This window comes from Lathyrus oleraceus, chromosome 2, assembly GCF_024323335.1.
Source record: "Lathyrus oleraceus cultivar Zhongwan6 chromosome 2, CAAS_Psat_ZW6_1.0, whole genome shotgun sequence".
NCBI lineage: Eukaryota > Viridiplantae > Streptophyta > Magnoliopsida > Fabales > Fabaceae > Lathyrus > Lathyrus oleraceus.
The window spans coordinates 197,278,616-197,301,898 of NC_066580.1; the positions used below are offsets into that span (position 1 = coordinate 197,278,616).

At 40.3% G+C, this 23,283-nt stretch overlaps 1 protein-coding gene across 1 annotated transcript in view; it reads left to right on the top strand.

The window, feature by feature from the left end:
- Positions 1-8,888, top strand: part of LOC127122583 (uncharacterized) — a gene marked incomplete at its 3' end in the record, with an annotated part of 69,337 nt that extends 60,449 nt beyond the window's left edge. Inside the window, exons 4-5 of the mRNA XM_051052892.1 lie at positions 7,875-8,722; positions 8,774-8,888. Of these exons, the coding sequence (XP_050908849.1) occupies positions 7,875-8,722; positions 8,774-8,888 (963 nt within the window). The remainder of the gene's footprint in view (positions 1-7,874; positions 8,723-8,773) is intronic.
- Between the last annotated feature and the right edge of the window lie 14,395 nt (positions 8,889-23,283).

Genomic DNA, 23,283 nt, shown 5'->3' on the forward strand with positions numbered 1-23,283 from the left:
CTCAAAAAAAAGAAATATGTCAGAACACCAAATCAGGGTGCAATCGAAGATTACACCGGAGAAATATCACAACAATAAATAGGATAGGATGAATAATGCATGGCTATGATAAAACATAAAAAAAAACAGAATAGGCCATGGATTTTGAATTTGAAAACAGCCCCACGTTAGGAACTTTGAATTTTATGGCATTTTATCACAGGAATAACATGGTCAAACATTCAGGGTATTCAGGCATATTTAAATTCCCATACGAAAGCAAATTATATATCAACATTTAATCATGATGCATTATATATGTAGATATGGCCAATTGAAAGTATAAACAATAGAGATACGCAAACCTGTTTGCCAATTCAAGGTTGAAGGGATTGACCCCTTGTAGTATCGGAATAAGTTAGGCAGCGGGAATTGGACGGCGATGGCTTCGGTGCAGATGGGCTGCCTTCAGGGTTTCTTTACTCTGAATTCTCCGGGTAGGCAGGGTTCCTATGCCAAAGTTTCTATCCGTCCTTCTCTGTTCTCTCTCTTTCTTTTTCCTCAAGGTTTTGTTCCAAGGAAACCTCAGAGTGTTTTGCTTCTCTTCCTTCTTTCTCCAGTGAATCTCCCAGTGTAAACTCCCCTACTGAAACTTCAGTATTTATAGACTAATTTCGTGGGTAATGGGCTTGGAATGAGGGAGACCCAAGTCCAAAATAATTTGTTATATTTTATTTATATATTTATTTTAATTATTTAATTAATTAATTAATTAATTAAATTATTTTTTTTTCCTTTTTTTTTTCGTTTTTTTTTTCGTTTTTTTTTTTTTCGTTTTTTTTAGGAAAAATGATGGGTAATTTTTGGGGTATGACAGCTGCCCCTATTCAATCAACTGGGAACCTGAACGGATGAGAGCAACGGCTGTCAGACCTTCAGGGTAAACAGGGATTGAATACCAAAGAACCGTAGAAATTTGCACTCTGCGGGATGTGATACAGGATATTTGCAACAGTAACCAGACAAGACGTTTACCGACGACTCTACTGGGGATTTTGATTTTTATCAAAGGACAGGTACAACCAGACGTCAACGGACGACTGGGAAAAACTCAACGTTTATCGATACCAACGGAGAGGTGACCAGACATTAACGAATGACTGGGAAAGGAAGCGATACAACCAAGCGTCAACGGACGAATGGGAAAAACTCATCGTTTATCGACACCAACGGAGAGGTGACCAGACACTAACGAATGACTGGGAAGACTCGACCAGACGTCAACGGACGAACGGGAGAAGCTCGACGTTTATCGACACCAACGGAGAGGTGACCAGACATCAACGGATGAATGGGAAGACTCGACCAGACGTCAACGGACGAACGGGAGAAGCTCGACGTTTATCGACACCAACGGAGAGGTGACCAGACATTAACGAATGACCTATGGGGGACTCGACCAGACGTCAACGGACGAACGGGAGAAGCTCAACGTTTATCGACACCAACGGAGAGGTGACCAGTCATCAACGGATGAATGGGAAGGGACTCGGCCAGATGTCAACGGACGAACGGGAGAAGCTCGATGTTTATCGACACCAACGGAGAGGTGACCAGTCATCAACGGATGAATGGGAAAGGCTCGACCAGACGTCAACGGACGAACGGGAGAAGCTCGACGTTTATCGACACCAACGGAGAGGTGACCAGACATCAACGAATGACTGAGAAGACTCGACCAGACGTCAACGGACGAACGGGAGAAGCTCGACGTTTATCGATACCAACGGAGAGGTGACCACTTCACTGGGGAAGGAAAACAAATACTTGCCACATGAAACCAGATAAGACATTTACCGACGACTCTACTGGGGATTTCTAGCTAGGGAACGAACATATATTTACCGATGACTGGGCAAAGACTCGATGTTTACCGACATCGAAAGATGATGTTTACCGACATCAACAAAGACGACCAGACATTTACCGATGACTGGGGAATAGGAGGTACAACCAAACGTCAACGGACGATCGGAAAAAACTCAACATTTATCGACACCAACGGAGAGGTAAATACTGGGGAGAAAGCTAACACAACCAAACGTCAACGGATGATCGGGAAAAACTCATCGTTTATCGAAACCAACGGAGAGGTGACTCCTGGGGAAGGGTACAACTATTCGTCAACGGACGAATAGGAAAAACTCATCTTTTATCGACACCAACGGAGAGGTGAACAGACATTAACGAATGACCTATGGGGAGGATACAACTAGACGTCAACGGACGAATAGGAAAAACTCGACGTTTATCGACACCAACGGAGAGGTGAACCCTTCACTGGGGAAGGAAAAGATGTTACGTGTAACACCCTTCTAAAATACCCCAAATATTTAATTAAAATAACAACATATATTAATCAGAGTAATTATGCATTTAAGGGTGTCACACAAACACTTCACACCATTCATCAAAGTAGCTTGTCATGCTCATTTATCTATCAATTAAAACAGTTGCATAATACGCAGCGGATAGAGATCAAATCGATCATTCAAAACGTGCAACATACTACATGTAAACTGGTTCAACAATCATCAACAACACAATTAAAATGTTCCCTCCCGATGTTACATCTATCAGAGCATGACCCACTAAGGAGACTACACTAGACTCCAAGCATTAGCTTCTACTCAACTCATTGCTCGTTACCTGAAAAATAGTTGTAAGGGTGAGTTCCTCAATCGATATAATAAGTATTATAGAATATAATGTCATGTTAAGTAATTTAACACATTAATCACCCTAATCGTATCACACATTCAGTAACGGCACATCAACTCAAATATCATACTCAATATCAACACAATTCATACTCATGCTCAATGCCAACACAACACACGTATAACATTGGAATACATCCATTTATATTATACACCACACATATATTATGCAATGAGACTCCATGCATGCGGTACCGACTATTCGTGAACATATAGTTCAACTTCACCGACCAAATCCAGGTACGGCTACCAAGCTCACTAGTCCCACTCATTTGAGACCTAGTGACTCACATCACTAATTCCTCACCATGGGAATTAGCTACCACCCCAAGGGCCATGCTATGCACGCTAATTCACCTAGCATGCAAACATCAACAACAGTCCAAAATGACTAACATCACTAATTCCTCACCATGGGAATTAGCTACCACCGTAAAGGCCACATTATGCATGCTAATCACCTAGCAATGCAACATCACAACAATAATCCACAATGGACCTATGCTCACTCTCTAAGCCATAAAACAGTCCATTCACAACACATGCATAACATATACATTCACAATATTATGCATACCATCATACATCATCAACACATGTATCAACGCATCATATCATGTCAATTAATTAAACACAGTATTAGCACACTCTACTAATACCTATACTGCTCAAAACAGCGGGAAATAATCCCTACTATATCACACATCGATATAGGCCAACCATCACATATACACATAACATTTAAAATATCCATTTTTCCACTTTTTAACAGTGTTAACCGGTTAACGCCCTGGGTTAACCGGTTAACGCAGCACAAACACGCTTCCTGCCCAAAACTTAATAGTGTTAACCGGTTAACGCCCTGGGTTAAGCGGTTAACGCAGCACAAACAGCAATCTCTCAGCAATCACAACAGTGTTAACCGGTTAACACCCTGGGTTAACCGGTTAACGCAGACAAAACAGCAATTTTACACAATACAACACAGTGTTAACCGGTTAACACCCTGGGTTAACCGGTTAACGCAGACAAAACAGCAATTTTACACAATACAACACAGTGTTAACCGGTTAACACCCTGGGTTAACCGGTTAACGCAAGACAGAAAGTTGTTCCTGCGCTAACACAAGGCAGAATGCAGAATTCTCCGCATTTTCCGCCGTTGGAGGACTTCCGGACCTCCGATTCCAATTCCGTAAAAAGCTACGCGTTCGGAAAATTACAACACACTCAACTACAGGTTCAATTTCAGTTTTAACACAACCTATCCATCACAATTTTCAGCATTCAAAAATCCCAATTAGGGTCAATTTAACGGTTTATCACTACCCATTACATGCTAACCCATAATACCCATTAAACGACGATAAACCCCCCTTACCTGAGTTAATCCGGCAACTTTGAGCTTCAAGCTTTTCCGTTCTCCAACCCTTGCTCTCTAGCTCTTCCTCTTGCCCTTTCTCCACTTTCTCAATCGCTTCTCTGTTTCACGTGAAAACCTTTTCTTTACTAAATGGACTCTTTTTCCTTATTTCCAACTTATATATTTTCCAATAATTATTATTTCAATAATAATAATAATTCAATAATTCCAAAAATAATAATAATAATAATCCAATTATCTAATTAAATTAATAAATATATTATTAACTTAATTTAATTAATTGTCATATTATTATCGGGGTGTTACAACTCTCCCCCACTAAAAGAGTTTTCGTCCTCGAAAACATACCTCAAGGGAATAACTCCGGATAAGACTCCTTCATCTGACTCTCCAGTTCCCAAGTCACATTGCCACCTGCTGGTCCTCCCCAAGCTACCTTCACCAAGGCAATCTCTTTACCCCGCAACTGCTTCAACTCTCGATCCTCGATCCTCATAGGTGATGTTTCAACAGTCAGGTTATCTCTCACCTGTACATCATCTACTTGGACTACATGCGACGGATCATGAATGTACCTCCTCAACTGAGACACATGAAAAACCTCATGCAAATTTGCAAGCGACGGTGGTAAAGCGATACGATAGGCTACTTCCCCTATCCTCTCCAAAATCTGATAAGGACCAATAAATCGAGGTGTCAACTTCTTCGACTTCAAAGCTCGACCAACACCAGTTATCGGAGTGACACGAAGAAACACATGATCTCCCTCTTGGAACTCAAGTGACTTCCTCCTCTTATCATGATAACTCTTCTGACGACTCTGAGCAATTCTCATCTTCTCCCGAATCATCTTAATCTTTTCCGTAGTTTGTTGAACAATCTCCGGTCCAACCACAGCACTCTCACCGGACTCATACCAACATAAAGGTGTCCGACATCTCCTACCATACAAAGCTTCAAACGGTGCCATACCAATGCTCGAATGAAAACTATTGTTGTACGTAAACTCAATCAAAGGTAAATAACAATCCCAAGTGTAACACCCTAATAAAAATAAGATAATTATTTAATTTAAGTTAATATTATATTTATTAATTTAATTAAGTAATTGGAATTTATTGGATTATTATTATTATTATTATTGGAAGAATAATAATTATTGGAAAGTATATAAGTGGGAAATAAGGAAAAGAGTTTCATTTTTGGTAAAGAGGGTTTTTACGTGGAAAACAGAGAAGCGGCTGAAAAGTGGAGAAAGGGCAAAGAGGAAGAGCAAGAGAGCGAAGGTTGGAGAAGAGAAGAGCTTGAAGCTAAAGGCTTGCCGGATTAATTCAGGTAAGGGGGGTTTATCGTCGTTTAATGGGTATTATGGGTTAACATGTAATGGGTAGTGATAAACCGTTGATTTGACCCTAATTGGGATGTTGAATGCTGAGAAACTGTGTTGGAATAGTTGTGTTAAAGTTGTAATTGAAGCTGTATTTGAGTGTGTTGTGATTTTCCGAACGTATCGCTTCTTACGGAATTGGAATTGGAGGTCCGGAAGTCCTCCAACGGCGGAAAATGCGGAGAATTCTGCATTCTGCTTCGTGTTAGCGCAGGAACAGCTTTCTGTCTTGCGTTAACCGGTTAACCCAGGGTGTTAACCGGTTAACACTGTGTTGAATTGTGAAATAATTGTTGTTTTGTCTGCGTTAACCGGTTAACCCAGGGTGTTAACCGGTTAACACTGTTATGATGTCTGAGAAATTGTTGTTCTGTCTGCGTTAACCGGTTAACCCAGGGCGTTAACCGGTTAACACTGTTGTAAATGGCCAGAAAGCGTGTTTTGTCCTGCGTTAACCGGTTAACCCAGGGCGTTAACCGGTTAACACTGTTGGAAATTTGAAAAATTAATATTTTAATGTTTTGAACATAATTGTTGATTGGCCTATTATCGTTAATTTTGATGAGTAATTTTGTTGGGTTATGGTATGAAGTGTTGATACAAATATGTTGATAAGTTGTGTTAAAGTTGTTGAAAATACTGAGTTGTAGGCTTGGTGAGCCAAAGTTGATTATAAGTTGATTTTGTTGAAAACATTGTTGTGTTGCTATTATTATTATGTTGTCGAAGGTTTAAAGTCGTGTATGCCATGTACATTCATATGCATTAAGTCGGAGCTTTGCTCACACCACGTTGGCCTGGATTGGCAGATTTTTAAGTTGAAAGTTGAAGGCTTATGCCTTGATGCCCAATAAAATGGCAATGATTTTAAGTTGGGAGTTTTACTCCGAATGGTACCACATGCATGACGAGTCGAGTCGCATTAGAGTTGCATTTTGTTGGCTTGTTGTATGGATATTTAATTTAATTGAGGAGTGGAATTGTGTTGATATTAAGTATGATGTTTGAGTTGATGTGCCGTTACTGAATGTATGTTACGATTAGGGTGATGAAACGTGTGAATTTACTTAGCATTACATGATGATTTATAATGCTTATTATATCGATTGAGGAGCTCACCCTTACAACTATTTTTCAGGTAACGAGCAATGAGTTGAGTAGAAGCTAATGCTTGGAGTCTAGTGTAGTCTCCTAACTGGGTCATCTCTGATAGATGTAACATCGGGAGGGAATATTTTAATGTTGTTGTTGATGATTGTTGAACCAGTTTACATGTAGTATGTTGTATGTTTTGAATGATCGATTTGATCTCTATCCGCTGCGTATTGTGCAAATGTTTTATGTTTTGAGTTAATAAAAGAGCATGACAGTTATTATGGTGTGAAATGTTGTGTGACACCCTTGATTGCATAATTACTCTGATATATATTTGTTGTTGTTATTAAATATTTGGGGTATTTTAGAAGGGTGTTACATTAGTGGTATCAGAGCAGGTCGGTCTGTCCGGCCAGTTGTCGTGTCGTTACTGTCTAACAATTGTGTATTGTTACTAATCTAACCTTAAGTTGTGTTGTAATGATAAGTTGAAATGGCTGGAAGGAATGACGCTGCAATGGCTGCCGCAATGCAAGCGATGGCACAAGCTGTGCAGAACTTGCCAAATGCTGGTGGAGATGCTGGATCACGTAGCTTGGCGACTTTTCAAAGAGAGAATCCGCCGGTGTTTAAAGGGAAGCATGATCCAGATGCAGCCTTGGGATGGTTGAAAGAGATTGAGAGAATCTTCCGTGTTATGGATTGCACTCCAGCTCAGAAGGTTCGGTATGGTACTCACATGCTAGCAGTCGAAGCTGATGACTGGTGGCTAGAGACTCACGAGAGGTTGACCGTGGCAGGTGAAGTCATTACTTGGGATGTATTCCGTAGGGAATTCCTGAGAAAGTATTATCCGGAAGATGTCCGTGGTAAGAAGGAAATCGAGTTCCTTGAGCTGAAGCAGGGAAACATGTCTGTCACTGATTATGCTGCAAAATTTGTGGAGTTGTCCAAATTTTATCCTCATTACACTGGTGTTGGTGCTGAATTTTCAAAGTGCATCAAGTTTGAAAACGGATTGCGCTCTGAAATTAAGAAGGCTGTTGGGTATCAGAAGATACGCATTTTTACTGAATTGGTTGATAGCTGCAAGATATTTGAAGAGGACAATAATGCTCATTACAAGATTGTTAGTGACCGCAAGGGAAAGCAGCATCAAAACCGTGGCAAGCCGTATGATGCCCTAGTGGGAAAAGGGAAACAAGGAGCTGCTCCGGCTCAGAGGACTAGTAGGGGAGGTGACCCTGCTGGTATAGTTTGCTTCAAATGTGGTCAGGCTGGTCATAAGAGTAATGTATGCACTGCTGAAGTAAAGAGGTGTTTTCGTTGTGGTAAGACTGGTCATGCAATAGCTGATTGCAAGCACAAGGAAATGATTTGTTTTAATTGTGGCGAAGAAGGGCATATTGGAAGTCAGTGTCAGAAGCCAAAGAAATCTCAAACTGGAAAGGTGTTCGCATTGACCGGAACTCAAACCTCCAGTGAGGACAGACTTATCCGAGGTACATGTTTCATAAATGGTACTCCTTTAATTACTATTATTGATACCGGTGCTACCCACTGTTTTATTTCTGCTAACTGTGCTCGAAGACTGGGTTTAAAATTGTCCGCTTTGGATGGTGAGTTGATTGTTGAGACCCCAGCTAAGGGATCAATAACTACTTCTTTGGTGTGTTTAAAATGTCCTTTGTCGATCTTCGATAAAGATTTCTATGTTGATTTAGTATGTTTACCGTTGGATGGGATGGATGTAATTCTTGGTATGAACTGGTTAGAGTATAATTATGTTCATATAAATTGTCATCATAAGTCGGTGAGGTTTTCCACTCCTGAAGAGGAAGGAGTTGACTTATTACCTTTCAGAGAATTGCGAAAATTGGTGAAAGAGGGAGCTCAGATGTTTTCTTTGATGGCGACGTTGTCGGTTGAGAGTCAAGCTAAGGTTGAGGAACTGTTAGTGGTGAAAGAATTCCCTGAAGTTTTTCCTGATGAAATTCCTAGTGTGCCGCCAGAGAGGGAAGTTGAATTTACTATTGATCTGGTACCTGGTACTAGGCCTATTTCGATGGCACCGTATAGAATGTCGGCATCTGAGTTGTATGAATTAAAGAAACAATTGGAAGACTTACTTGAGAAGAAGTTTATAAGACCAAGTGTGTCGCCGTGGGGAGCCCCAGTGTTGCTAGTAAAGAAGAAAGATGGTAGTATGAGGCTTTGTATTGATTATAGACAATTGAATAAAGTAACGATCAAGAATAAGTATCCACTACCGAGAATAGATGATTTGATGGATCAATTAGTGGGTGCTTGTGTGTTCAGTAAAATTGATTTGAGATCGGGCTATCATCAGATCAAAGTGAAAGATGAAGACATCCAGAAGACAGCGTTCAGAACTCGGTATGGACATTATGAATATTCTGTGATGCCTTTCGGTGTGACTAATGCGCCGGGAGTATTTATGGAATACATGAATCGTATTTTCCATACTTATCTGGATCATTTTGTGGTAGTATTTATTGATGATATTTTGATTTACTCTAAGTCCGAAGGAGAGCACAAGGAACATTTGAGATTAGTGTTGGATGTTTTGAAAGATAAGAAATTGTATGCGAAGCTGTCCAAGTGTGAGTTTTGGTTAAGAGAAGTCAGTTTTCTCGGCCATGTAATTTCAGGAAAAGGTATTGTGGTAGATCCTTCCAAGGTAGAAGCTGTATTGCAATGGGAGACTCCTAAGTCGGCTACCGAGATTAGAAGCTTTTTGGGATTAGCTGGATATTATAGAAGGTTTATTGAAGGATTTTCTAAGTTAGCACTTCCGTTAACTAAATTAACTGGTAAAGGTAAAGCGTTCGTGTGGGATGTTCAGTGCGAAGAGAGTTTTAATGAATTAAAAAGGAGATTGACGTCGGCGCCGGTTTTGACCTTGCCAAATCCGGAGGAACCGTTTATAATTTACTGTGATGCTTCATTGATGGGTTTGGGAGGTGTGCTCATGCAAAATAATAAAGTAATTGCTTATGCGTCGCGACAGTTAAGAATTCATGAAAAGAACTATCCTACGCATGATCTTGAACTTGCTGCTGTGGTGTTTGTGCTAAAAATCTGGAGGCATTACCTTTATGGTTCCAGATTTGAAGTTTTCAGCGATCATAAAAGTTTAAAGTATCTATTTGATCAGAGAGAGTTGAACATGAGACAACGTAGGTGGTTAGAATTGCTTAAGGATTATGATTTCGGTTTGAATTATCATCCAGGAAAAGCAAATGTTGTGGCCGATGCTTTAAGTAGAAAGACCTTGCATGTGTCAGCAATGATGATTAAGGAGTTGGAATTAATTGAGCAATTTCGTGATATGAGTTTGGTTTGCGAAGTAAACCCGCAGAGTGTAATGCTAGGAATGCTAAAGATTAATAATGATTTTATGGACAGTATCCGAGAAGCACAGAAATTGGATGTGAAATTAGTAGATATCCTTAATCGTTGTGGTCAATCAGAGAAGAGTGACTTTAAGATTGATGCGAGAGGTGTGTTGAAATTAGGGGAAAGAATTTGTATTCCTGATGACGCGATTTTGAAAAGAAGCATTCTAGAAGAGGGTCATATGAGCAGTTTGAGTATTCATCCAGGAGCTACTAAAATGTATCAGGATTTAAAGAAAATATTTTGGTGGCCCGGAATGAAAGAAGATGTGGCTCGTTTTGTGTATGCGTGCTTAACTTGTCAGAAGTCAAAGATTGAGCATCAGAAGTTGTCTGGGCTAATGCAACCGTTGGCTATTCCAGAGTGGAAGTGGGATAGTATCAGTATGGATTTTGTTTCTGGTTTACCGAGGACAAGTAAGAATTTTGAAGCTATTTGGGTGATTGTTGATAGATTGACGAAATCGGCTCATTTCATTCCGATCAAAATGGATTATCCGTTAGAGAGATTAGCCGAGTTGTATATTGAGAAAATTGTAAGTTTGCATGGTATTCCGTCGAGTATTGTTTCGGACAGAGATCCTAGATTTACATCGAAGTTCTGGGAAGGTTTGCAGAAGGCTATGGGAACTAAGCTAAGGTTGAGTTCTGCATATCATCCGCAGACTGATGGCCAGACTGAGAGGACGATTCAGTCATTAGAGGATCTTTTGAGAGCTTGTGTTTTGGAAAAGGGAGGTACTTGGGATTGTTATTTACCTTTGATTGAGTTTACCTACAACAATAGTTTTCATTCGAGCATTGGTATGGCGCCGTTTGAAGCTTTGTATGGTAGGAGATGTCGGACACCGTTATGTTGGTATGAATCCGGTGAGAGTGTTGTGGTTGGACCGGAGATTGTTCAACAAACTACGGAAAAGATTAAGATGATTCAGGAGAAGATGAGAATTGCTCAGAGTCGTCAGAAGAGTTATCACGACAAGAGGAGGAAGTCACTTGAGTTTCAAGAGGGAGATCATGTGTTTCTTCGTGTTACTCCGATAACGGGTGTTGGTCGAGCTTTGAAGTCAAAGAAGTTGACACCTCGATTTATTGGTCCTTATCAGATTCTAGAGAGGATAGGAGAGGTAGCCTATCGTATCGCTTTACCGCCGTCACTTGCGAATTTGCATGAAGTTTTCCATGTGTCTCAGTTGAGGAGGTACATTCCTGATCCGTCGCATGTAGTCCAAGTGGACGATGTACAGGTGAGAGATAACCTGATTGTTGAAACATCACCTACGAGGATCGAGGATCGAGAGTTGAAGCAGTTGCGGGGTAAAGAGATTGCCTTGGTAAAGGTAGCTTGGGGAGGACCAGCAGGTGGCAATGTGACTTGGGAACTTGAGAGTCAGATGAAGGAGTCTTATCCTGAGTTATTCGCTTGAGGTATGTTTTCGAGGACGAAAACTCTTTTAGTAGGGGAGAGTTGTAACACCCCAATAAAAATAAGATAATTATTTAATTTAAGTTAATATTATATTTATTAATTTAATTAAGTAATTGGAATTTATTGGATTATTATTACTATTATTATTGGAAGAATAATAATTATTGGAAAGTATATAAGTGGGAAATAAGGAAAAGAGTTTCATTTTTGGTAAAGAGGGTTTTTACGTGGAAAACAGAGAAGCGGCTGAAAAGTGGAGAAAGGGCAAAGAGGAAGAGCAAGAGAGCGAAGGTTGGAGAAGAGAAGAGCTTGAAGCTAAAGGCTTGCCGGATTAATTCAGGTAAGGGGGGTTTATCGTCGTTTAATGGGTATTATGGGTTAACATGTCATGGGTAGTGATAAACCGTTGATTTGACCCTAATTGGGATGTTGAATGCTGAGAAACTGTGTTGGAATAGTTGTGTTAAAGTTGTAATTGAAGCTGTATTTGAGTGTGTTGTGATTTTCCGAACGTATCGCTTCTTACGGAATTGGAATTGGAGGTCCGGGAGTCCTCCAACGGCGGAAAATGCGGAGAATTCTGCATTCTGCTTTGTGTTAGCGCGGGAACAGCTTTCTGTCTTGCGTTAACCGGTTAACCCAGGGTGTTAACCGGTTAACACTGTGTTGAATTGTGAAATAATTGTTGTTTTGTCTGCGTTAACCGGTTAACCCAGGGTGTTAACCGGTTAACACTGTTATGATGTCTGAGAAATTGCTGTTCTGTCTGGGTTAACCGGTTAACCCAGGGCGTTAACCGGTTAACACTGTTGTAAATGGCCAGAAAGCGTGTTTTGTCCTGCGTTAACCGGTTAACCCAGGGCGTTAACCGGTTAACACTGTTGGAAATTTGAAAAATTGATATTTTAATGTTTTGAACATAATTGTTGATTGGCCTATTATCGTTAATTTTGATGAGTAATTTTGTTGGGTTATGGTATGAAGTGTTGATACAAATATGTTGATAAGTTGTGTTAAAGTTGTTGAAAATACTGAGTTGTAGGCTTGGTGAGCCAAAGTTGATTATAAGTTGATTTTGTTGAAAACATTGTTGTGTTGCTATTATTATTATGTTGTCGAAGGTTTAAAGTCGTGTATGCCATGTACATTCATATGCATTAAGTCGGAGCTTTGCTCACACCACGTTGGCCTGGATTGGCAGATTTTTAAGTTGAAAGTTGAAGGCTTATGCCTTGATGCCCAATAAAATGGCAATGATTTTAAGTTGGGAGTTTTACTCCGAATGGTACCACATGCATGACGAGTCGAGTCGCATTAGAGTTGCATTTTTTTGGCTTGTTGTATGGATATTTAATTTAATTGAGGAGTGGAATTGTGTTGATATTAAGTATGATGTTTGAGTTGATGTGCCGTTACTGAATGTATGTTACGATTAGGGTGATGAAACGTGTGAATTTACTTAGCATTACATGATGATTTATAATGCTTATTATATCGATTGAGGAGCTCACCCTTACAACTATTTTTCAGGTAACGAGCAATGAGTTGAGTAGAAGCTAATGCTTGGAGTCTAGTGTAGTCTCCTAACTGGGTCATCTCTGATAGATGTAACATCGGGAGGGAATATTTTAATGTTGTTGTTGATGATTGTTGAACCAGTTTACATGTAGTATGTTGTATGTTTTGAATGATCGATTTGATCTCTATCCGCTGCGTATTGTGCAAATGTTTTATGTTTTGAGTTAATAAAAGAGCATGACAGTTATTATGGTGTGAAATGTTGTGTGACACCCTTGATTGCATAATTACTCTGATATATATTTGTTGTTGTTATTAAATATTTGGGGTATTTTAGAAGGGTGTTACACCAAGCACCTCCCTTTTCCAAAACACAAGCCCTCAAAAGATCCTCTAATGACTGAATCGTCCTCTCAGTCTGACCATCGGTCTGCGGATGATATGCAGAACTCAATCTCAGCTTAGTTCCCAAAGCCCTCTGCAAACCTTCCCAGAACTTCGATGTGAATCTAGGATCTCTGTCCGAAACAATACTCAACGGAATACCATGCAAACTTACAATCTTCTCAATATACAACTCAGCTAATCTCTCTAACGGATAATCCATTCTGATCGGAATGAAATGAGCCGATTTCGTCAATCTATCCACAATTACCCAAATAGCTTCAAAATTCTTACTTGTCCTCGGTAAACCAGAAACAAAATCCATACTGATACTATCCCACTTCCACTCTGGAATAGCCAACGGTTGCATTAGTCCAGACGGCTTCTGATGCTCAATCTTTGACTTCTGACAAGTCAAACAAGAATAAACAAAACTTGCAATTTCTCTTTTCATTCCCGGCCACCAAAATAACTTTTTCAAATCCTGATACATCTTCGTAGCTCCAGGATGAATACTCAAGCCACTACGATGTCCTTCCTCAAGAATATTCTTCTTAAGTTCGGTAACATCCGGAATACACACCCGATTACCAAATTTCAAAACACCATTCTCATCAACTCTGAATTCACCACCTTGACCTTGATTCACTAAAGTCAACTTATCAACCAAAAGCACATCGGATTTCTGACCTTCTCTAATCTCATCCAGAATACCACTCGTTAACTTCAACATTCCCAATTTAACACTATTGTGAGTACTCTCACACACCAAACTCAAGTCTCTAAACTGCTCAATTAACTCCAATTCTCTAACCATTAACATAGACATATGTAATGATTTCCGACTCAATGCATCAGCCACTACATTTGCTTTACCCGGATGGTAATTCAACCCAAAATCATAATCCTTCAGAAACTCTAACCATCTCCTATGTCTCATATTCAGTTCTTTCTGATCAAACAAATACTTTAAACTTTTATGGTCACTGAAAACCTCAAATCTTGACCCATACAAGTAATGCCTCCATAACTTCAGAACAAACACCACAGCTGCCAACTCTAAATCGTGTGTCGGGTAATTCCTCTCATGAACCCTCAGCTGTCTCGAAGCATAAGCTATAACCTGCTTATTCTGCATCAACACACCACCCAAACCCAACAATGAAGCATCACAGTAAACCTCAAATGGTTCCGACGAACTCGGTAATATCAGAACAGGAACTGTAGTTAACCTCCTCTTTAACTCTTGGAAACCTTCTTCACATTTTGAGTCCCAAACAAATGCTTGCCCCTTTCTGGTCAACATCGTCAACGGTAACGCCAACTTAGAAAATCCCTCAATGAACTTCCTATAATAACCAGCCAAACCAAGGAAACTTCGAATCTCAGCAACAGACTTCGGAGCTTCCCACTTAGATACCGCTTCTATCTTAGAAGGATCAACAGCAACACCACCTCTTGAAATCACATGACCAAGAAAACTGACCTCTTCTAACCAAAATTCACATTTAGAGAGTTTAGCAAATAACTTCTTTTCTCGTAGAACTTCTAAAACCACTCTCAAATGCTCAGCATGCTCTTCTTCAGATTTCGAATACACCAATATGTCATCAATAAACACCACAACAAACTTATCCAGGTACGGATGGAAATATCAATCTCAGGAAATATCACAGTCTTATCAAAACAGTTGATAGAAACTCGGTTAAACACCAACCAGTTCATACCCAAGATAACATCAATCTGCACTAATGGAAGACACACAAGGTCTATCCCAAAGTCTCTACCAAAAATACTCAAAGGACAATTCAAACAAACTGAAGTAGTAGTCACTGAACCCTTCGCAGGAGTATAAATCACCATACTTCCATGCATCTCAGATATCTCTAACTTAAGTTTCACAGCACAGTCCAAAGATATAAAGGAATGAGTAGCACCGGTGTCAATAATAGCTACAAGAGGAAAGCCATTAATATAACACGTACCTCGGATCAAACGATCATCTGCAAAAGTCTCAGAACCCGATAAAGCAAAGACCTTGCCTCCCGACTGGTTCTCCTTCTTTGTCTTAGGACACTGTGGACTGATATGACCCACCTCTCCACAGTTGAAGCAAGTCAGAGTCTTCAACCGGCACTCTGCAGCCAAATGACCACCTTTACCACACTTGAAACACTTCTTCTCAACACTGGTACACTCGTGGAAACGATGTCCCGCCTGACCACATCTGTAACACTTAGCAGGGGCACTGGAGTCTCCCCCACTAGGCCTCTTCATCACACCCTGTCTCTGAAAACCTTTGCCAACTGCATACGGTTTTCCACGGTCATTCTGATTCTTGCCTTTCCTATCAACCCTCTGCTGATAGCTTTCCGCTCTGGCTCTGGAATCCTGTTCAAAAATCCTGCAACAGTCAACCAAGTCAGAAAACACTCTGATCCGTTGATATCCAATAGCCTGCTTGATTTCGGGACGTAACCCGTTCTCAAACTTCACACATTTCGAAAATTCTCCAGCAGCCTCATTATAGGGAGTGTAATACTTTGACAGCTCTGTGAACTTAGCAGCATACTCAGTAACAGACCTGTTACCCTGCTTCAATTCCAAGAACTCTATCTCTTTCTTTCCTCTGACATCCTCTGGAAAGTACTTCCTCAGAAATCTCTCTCTGAACACAGCCCAAGTGATCTCAGCATTCCCAGCAGATTCCAACTCAGTGCGGGTAGCAACCCACCAATCATCAGCTTCCTCTGACAGCATATGCGTACCGAACCTGACCTTCTGGTTATCGGCACACTCAGTCACTCGGAAGATTCTCTCGATCTCCTTTAACCACTTCTGAGCACCATCTGGATCGTATGCTCCCTTGAACATTGGAGGATTGTTCTTCTGGAACTCACTCAGTTGACGAGCAGCTCCCATTCCCACAACATTCGGATTTCCTCCAAGTACTCCAGCTAGCATACCCAGAGCCTCAGCAATCGCAGCATCATCTCTACCTCTTCCAGCCATCTCTATTCTGAAAACCCAACAAGCTAAAACAATAAGTACTGATAGGGTTACACAACACCTATCCCGTACAGGGAAACAGAATAATTACGACTCGACTCGACCGACTATGCTCTGATACCACTAATGTAACACCCTTCTAAAATACCCCAAATATTTAATTAAAATAACAACATATATTAATCAGAGTAATTATGCATTTAAGGGTGTCACACAAACACTTCACACCATTCATCAAAGTAGCTTGTCATGCTCATTTATCTATCAATTAAAACAGTTGCATAATACGCAGCGGATAGAGATCAAATCGATCATTCAAAACGTGCAACATACTACATGTAAACTGGTTCAACAATCATCAACAACACAATTAAAATGTTCCCTCCCGATGTTACATCTATCAGAGCATGACCCACTAAGGAGACTACACTAGACTCCAAGCATTAGCTTCTACTCAACTCATTGCTCGTTACCTGAAAAATAGTTGTAAGGGTGAGTTCCTCAATCGATATAATAAGTATTATAGAATATAATGTCATGTTAAGTAATTTAACACATTAATCACCCTAATCGTATCACACATTCAGTAACGGCACATCAACTCAAATATCATACTCAATATCAACACAATTCATACTCATGCTCAATGCCAACACAACACACGTATAACATTGGAATACATCCATTCATATTATACACCACACATATATTATGCAATGAGACTCCATGCATGCGGTACCGACTATTCGTGAACATATAGTTCAACTTCACCGACCAAATCCAGGTACGGCTACCAAGCTCACTAGTCCCACTCATTTGAGACCTAGTGACTCACATCACTAATTCCTCACCATGGGAATTAGCTACCACCCCAAGGGCCATGCTATGCACGCTAATTCACCTAGCATGCAAACATCAACAACATTCCAAAATGACTAACATCACTAATTCCTCACCATGGGAATTAGCTACCACCGTAAAGGCCACATTATGCATGCTAATCACCTAGCAATGCAACATCACAACAATAATCCACAATGGACCTATGCTCACTCTCTAAGCCATAAAACAGTCCATTCACAACACATGCATAACATATACATTCACAATATTATACATACCATCATACATCATCAACACATGTATCAACGCATCATATCATGTCAATTAATTAAACACAGTATTAGCACACTCTACTAATACCTATACTACTCAAAACAGCGGGAAATAATCCCTACTATATCACACATCGATATAGGCCAACCATCACATATACACATAACATTTAAAATATCCATTTTTCCACTTTTTAACAGTGTTAACCGGTTAACGCCCTGGGTTAACCGGTTAACGCAGCACAAACACGCTTCCTGCCCAAAACTTAACAGTGTTAACCGGTTAACGCCCTGGGTTAACCGGTTAACGCAGCACAAACAGCAATCTCTCAGCAATCACAACAGTGTTAACCGGTTAACACCCTGGGTTAACCGGTTAACGCAGACAAAACAGCAATTTTACACAATACAACACAGTGTTAACCGGTTAATGTCGCATCACGCGAAAAACCGGCGGGAAACAAGACACAACAGAGCCGCCACCGTGCGTTATTTATCCCAAAAGAGGGAAAGGAAACGCTCAGAGTAAACCTGGGAAAGAACATGGTCTCGCGACCAAAGAGAATGGGTTCGGGAGTCGGTTATGCGAAGGGAAGGTATTAGCACCCCTACGCATCCGTAGTACTCTACGGGATCCACGCACAATAGGAAGGAAAAATTGGTTGCTAAACACTGCTCAAACTCACACACACTGGCTGAAAGAAACGAAAGAGACTGACTGAAACTGAACTCGGCAGGATGTCGCATCCTGGGCCTACTTAGTCTATCAGGCATAGACATCAGAGTCCAAGTAGTTCGGACTGGGGAAACGACACATGCTCGCTAGGATATCGCATCCTATGCATACGTATCTTCTCGGACGAGAGAAGAATCAGAGCATTCGTAGCTCGGCTGACACGCACACAAACAAACACAGGCAAAGGCAAACGTGGAGCCTGAATGCCAATCACTGGACTTACATCAGCATCCGAACCAAACACACACAAAGAGGCAAACGTGGAGCCCGACTGCCAATCACTGGACTTACATCAGCATCCGAACCAAAAACACACCCACACTGGAACCCAAATGCCACTTGATGGACTTACATCAGCTTCCAAGCACACAACAACACAACAAGTTGATAGGGAGTCGGGGACTCAAGCCTATAACTGTCAAGCACACACTCAAACAAACAGACAACAAATTGCTAAGGAGTCAGAGACTCGAGCCTAGCAAAGGTCAGACAACACACACAAAAGAAAGAAAAGGCGCCCGGAGAGATCAGCTCAATCTCCTGCCTACATACTTCATCTGGTGTGAAGATCAGGGCGATGTAGTTCCCCTACGCAGGGACAAGGACCTAGCCTAACCAGATAACAGAGGGAGACACAACTCTAGGGAGACTACGACTCGAGCCTAGATGTTGTCATGCAAAGTCAACCCTAAGTTAAGGTTTCTAGCTAAATGGCACAAGGGCCAACCTATCCTAAGCAAGACTTGCACAGGAAGCAAGGGTCTCGATTGCAACTAGGGCAAGAGAAAGGGGAGGTCTCAATCGCAACGAGGGCGAGAGAAAAGAATTAGTGTTAGTGGTTAGTCAAACTCGACAAGACATCGCGTCTCGTGCCTACGTATCTCATCTGAACATGAGAATCAGAGTTGCCGTAGTTCGGCTAAACAACTACTGTTGGTTTGTGTTTTTTAAGTGGACAACGTCACTGCGCAATCTACCTGATGCTCGACCTTGGGAGACTTACTCATCTGTAGTAGAAGGAGTTAACGTATCCTTAAGAGGGGATGATGTTTGTTCGTGTTTTAAAGAAACAAGCAAGAAAGGAAGTCCTATACGAAGGAACCGTGCTACCTTAATTGACATGCAAACGAGACTACGCGGAGTCTAACAACCTAGGGGATATGATCACACCACATAGGCACACACAAACACATTCAGCATAAAGTAAACACACCAACAAGGGGGCTCAAACATGGGTTAGGTTTTAGTCGAGGGGTCATATCAACCTCGACAAACAAACCTCTGGAATGGGGTGAGTGTTGCTCTTAACCTTGCCATCGAGGGGCTAAGGTGAAGCAGATGAAAGGAGATGAGGGGTGTGCCTCATTGCTCTTATCCCTGATCAGGGAGAGCGTATCAGAAGGTGTGGGAGTTCAGAATGGGGGAACTCTTTCCACATTATTGACTCGATGGATCTTGGGTTTTGATCTCAATGCTACAACCATGTAATGGGAGCAAGGAGAAGACTCACAGAATAGTGGGGGATAGATTGCTTATCCCTACCTTCCACCAATTGCCTTACTTGAAGGACTTTTCCTGCTTGGGACAATTTTAAACACACACAAGCATGGCCTCTTAAGGAGGACTTCAGACAGTTTGCCCGGTCAAATAACAGACCGGGTCTCCAGACTACATGAAGTAAAGGAGATTATACCTCAAGCAAGTTGCTAAAAAGCAAAGCAAATCAAGTTCAAAGAACTTAAGCAACTAAAGTACCTGAAAAAGTCAAACCAATCAGTATGCAATTCAACAGTTAAAAGCAAAGGGAATGGGATTCACAAGCAAAACAGATGATCAACTGTGCAAAGCAAGACTCAAACACATGAGTCACACCTACAAAACAAAGGTTAGCACATGGTAAACAATCAAGTTCAAACAAGTTTGAATGATCTTTGAGGCATTGGTGCTTAACCTGAAACATTAACTCAATTGTAAGTCCAAAAGACCCCTAGGACAAGCCTAGGGTCAAAAACAAATGAAAAAGTCAAAACAGCAAAGAAAAGTCAACCAAAGTTAAATTCAAACATTTAAGAATCAATCTCAATTGGTCTCACATTCAAATCATGCATTATTATCATTTCATGAACATTTGAAGTCAAAGTAAGGCAAATGAAAGCACAAAGAGTCAACAGAATGACTTGCGTCAAAAGTCAACCCGAACAATCTCAAAAATCATCAAATAAATCACATTCAATCCTAACATCTAGCATGGCAAGCATGTCAAATTTCATGGCATTTGGATGAGAGGAAGGCAGTCAATTAAAATCATGAAGTCAACATAATTTCAAGTAAGCACAATGAAAGTCAACAAACATAGGTCAACTTCAAAAAATCATATCAAATTGAAAACAGATGAGAAATGAATGAGATTAACACCAATGCAAAGCTCAAGATGTCTAGTTATCACATATGAAATTTCATGATCATACAATAAGATATGAGAATTTCCCAAAGGATTTGGCAACATGTATCACATGAAGTCAACATTTGACTAGGCAGGGAAGAAAATTCACAATCAAATGGAAAACAGCACAATTAATTCAAAGAAAATTCACACATGAACTAGACATGTAAGGGATCATCCATGCAAAATTTGGGGTCATTTGGATGTAAAGAAACATGTGAACAAAAATTGTGAAAATGCACATTCATGGTGTGACACCAAATGTGACACATAACTTCAAAAAATCAAAGCTCACACACCACATATGATAAATGCACAAACTTTATATGGAAACAAAGGTGAATGAGTCTAGTTTTACCACAAAAAATTTCAGAACCAAAAGATGCAACATGAGTATTTCACAATTGAAATGGCAAAGGGTACAATTTTGGTCACATAACACAAACCCTAGAGCCAATTAAAATCCAATGATCAGAAAAATTATTAAAAATCATGGTAAAAAACTAGACATCCAACAGGTCACAATGCAAAAAATCCCATAATTTTTGGATTTAAATTGAGTGAAATATGAATTATGGAAGTTGAGTGAAATTTGGAGCAAGCATGAACAATATAGCATGATGAATGGTCAAACAGGGTTGACCGAGTGGCAATGCTGTAAATACCACATATACTAATCCAAACGCACCGTTTTTGGGGGGACACGGGAAATGTTTCTATTGGCTAGCTCCAATGAAACAGTAAATTAAGCAACAACAGCCAATAGCAATCGAAGTTTCTGGGCAACTAGGGTTTATCACAAGGGTTTATGCAGCAACATGAACACTCATCATCAACCATTCGAGTTTTTCACAAAAATTCCAGAAATCCCAAACACATACATGGACATGATCAGCAAGGTAAGGTGAACAACAATCCAACATTAATTTTCCATGAAACACGACAAGGTCCATGAATCAAGCAGAAGAACATCAATCAACAAACATATGGTCATGCATGAAGCTTTCCAGAAATGGCTAATAATCATATCAATAGAAGCATTGAAGCATGGTGATGACAAATCCAAGCATAGTTTTCAGTATAACACACCATAGAGTAAGATTCGAACAAAAATGCAAATGACCATCACACTTATTTTTCAGATTTCTTGCAGCATATTCGACCAAATCGCATGAGATAAAGTGTATTGGATTCAGCATGCTAGACTCTACAACAAGCATGGCAAGGAGTTGAAAAACAAAAGATTCGAAAAAATACCAAATGGAAGAGCAGTGGAAGATTCAGCAACCCTTCTGCTTGCAAGAGCTCGAACAGAGGAGTATTATGCTTCTATGAGATAGGTGCTTGAAAACTCTGAGCTCAGTGATGCTTGAAGACAACCAAACCATGATCTACCATTGTTGGTGGTTGGTGAAAACAGAACAAGAAGGTGCAGTTACAGCAAGGCTTTGATGGTGAAAATAAACTCAGTATGTTGTCCAGGTGAAGAAAGGATCAAAGGTTGCTCGTGTGCTTTTATGATTTTGAGCCAAAATCCAATTCGAACCAAAATGCAAGAAGGAAGAAGTGAGAGTATTCTGTGGTCTGCCGCTGCTACTGAGGTTTTTTTTTTGACAGAAAAATGATGAAAAAAATCTGTTGTTTGATCCTACACATCCAAGTCCATGAAAAGGTGGGATAGGGTTAGTAGAAAGTGTACTTTCTTTCCAAGTTTTAAGCAATTAGGGCATGGGCTATGTACTTCATAATTTGAATTGGCAAACACATTTTAAATGATATTCCAAACACTTCCCAATTGGCCAAATGTGCTGAAAACTTTTAATTCAAAAAGTCAAACTTGAGTCAAACTTGAATTTCACATATGCTAGGTTCAAAAATGCCATTTTGATTGGCAAGGTTTTGGCTCATGAAATTTACATTTTTGGAAAGAGGGGATCAAATGTGACTTGTAGAAAAAAACCCCACCAAAATTGGCCAAATGGTTTGGGAGATATGGCCCTTTGAAGTTCGAGATTTTCTGAAATCGATTCGATCATAACTTGCCAACCACACATGGGAATTGAGAGTTCTTGGACTTTTTGGAAATGGGAGAAAAAGATCTTCAACTTTCATGTTGGGCAAAAATTCATTTGAAGCTTGTATCATGATGTAAGTTTGAGGATCAAGACTTTCCATTTTTGGTAAGTTTCAGTTACAGGTCCAGTTTCCATTTTTGGAAATTTCTGATCTGGCTTCAAATTCTTCCATGATGGTGTTTGACATGATATATGAGGACTATTTGGCCATGAATGAGCTCTCACAAACCAATTCCAATCATCAAATCACTGATTAAATGGACAGTTGACCAACAGTTGACTTTTAGGGTTTCTAACTGATTGTGCATGAACTGATGACCTCTGAGCCTTCAACCCTTGACTTGAACACTTCAAATGGACCTCCAAGTCATGTGAACTTGTTGGACAAACCCTAGGGCCTTGGCTCCTTGAGAAATGCACTTGCTTGCTTGACTGACTGATCTCCTGACCAGTTTGACCTAATTTCTTGATTGGCTTGCACTTGGGGCAAAAGAGGCAATGCAATGCTATGCAATGGACCATGATATGCT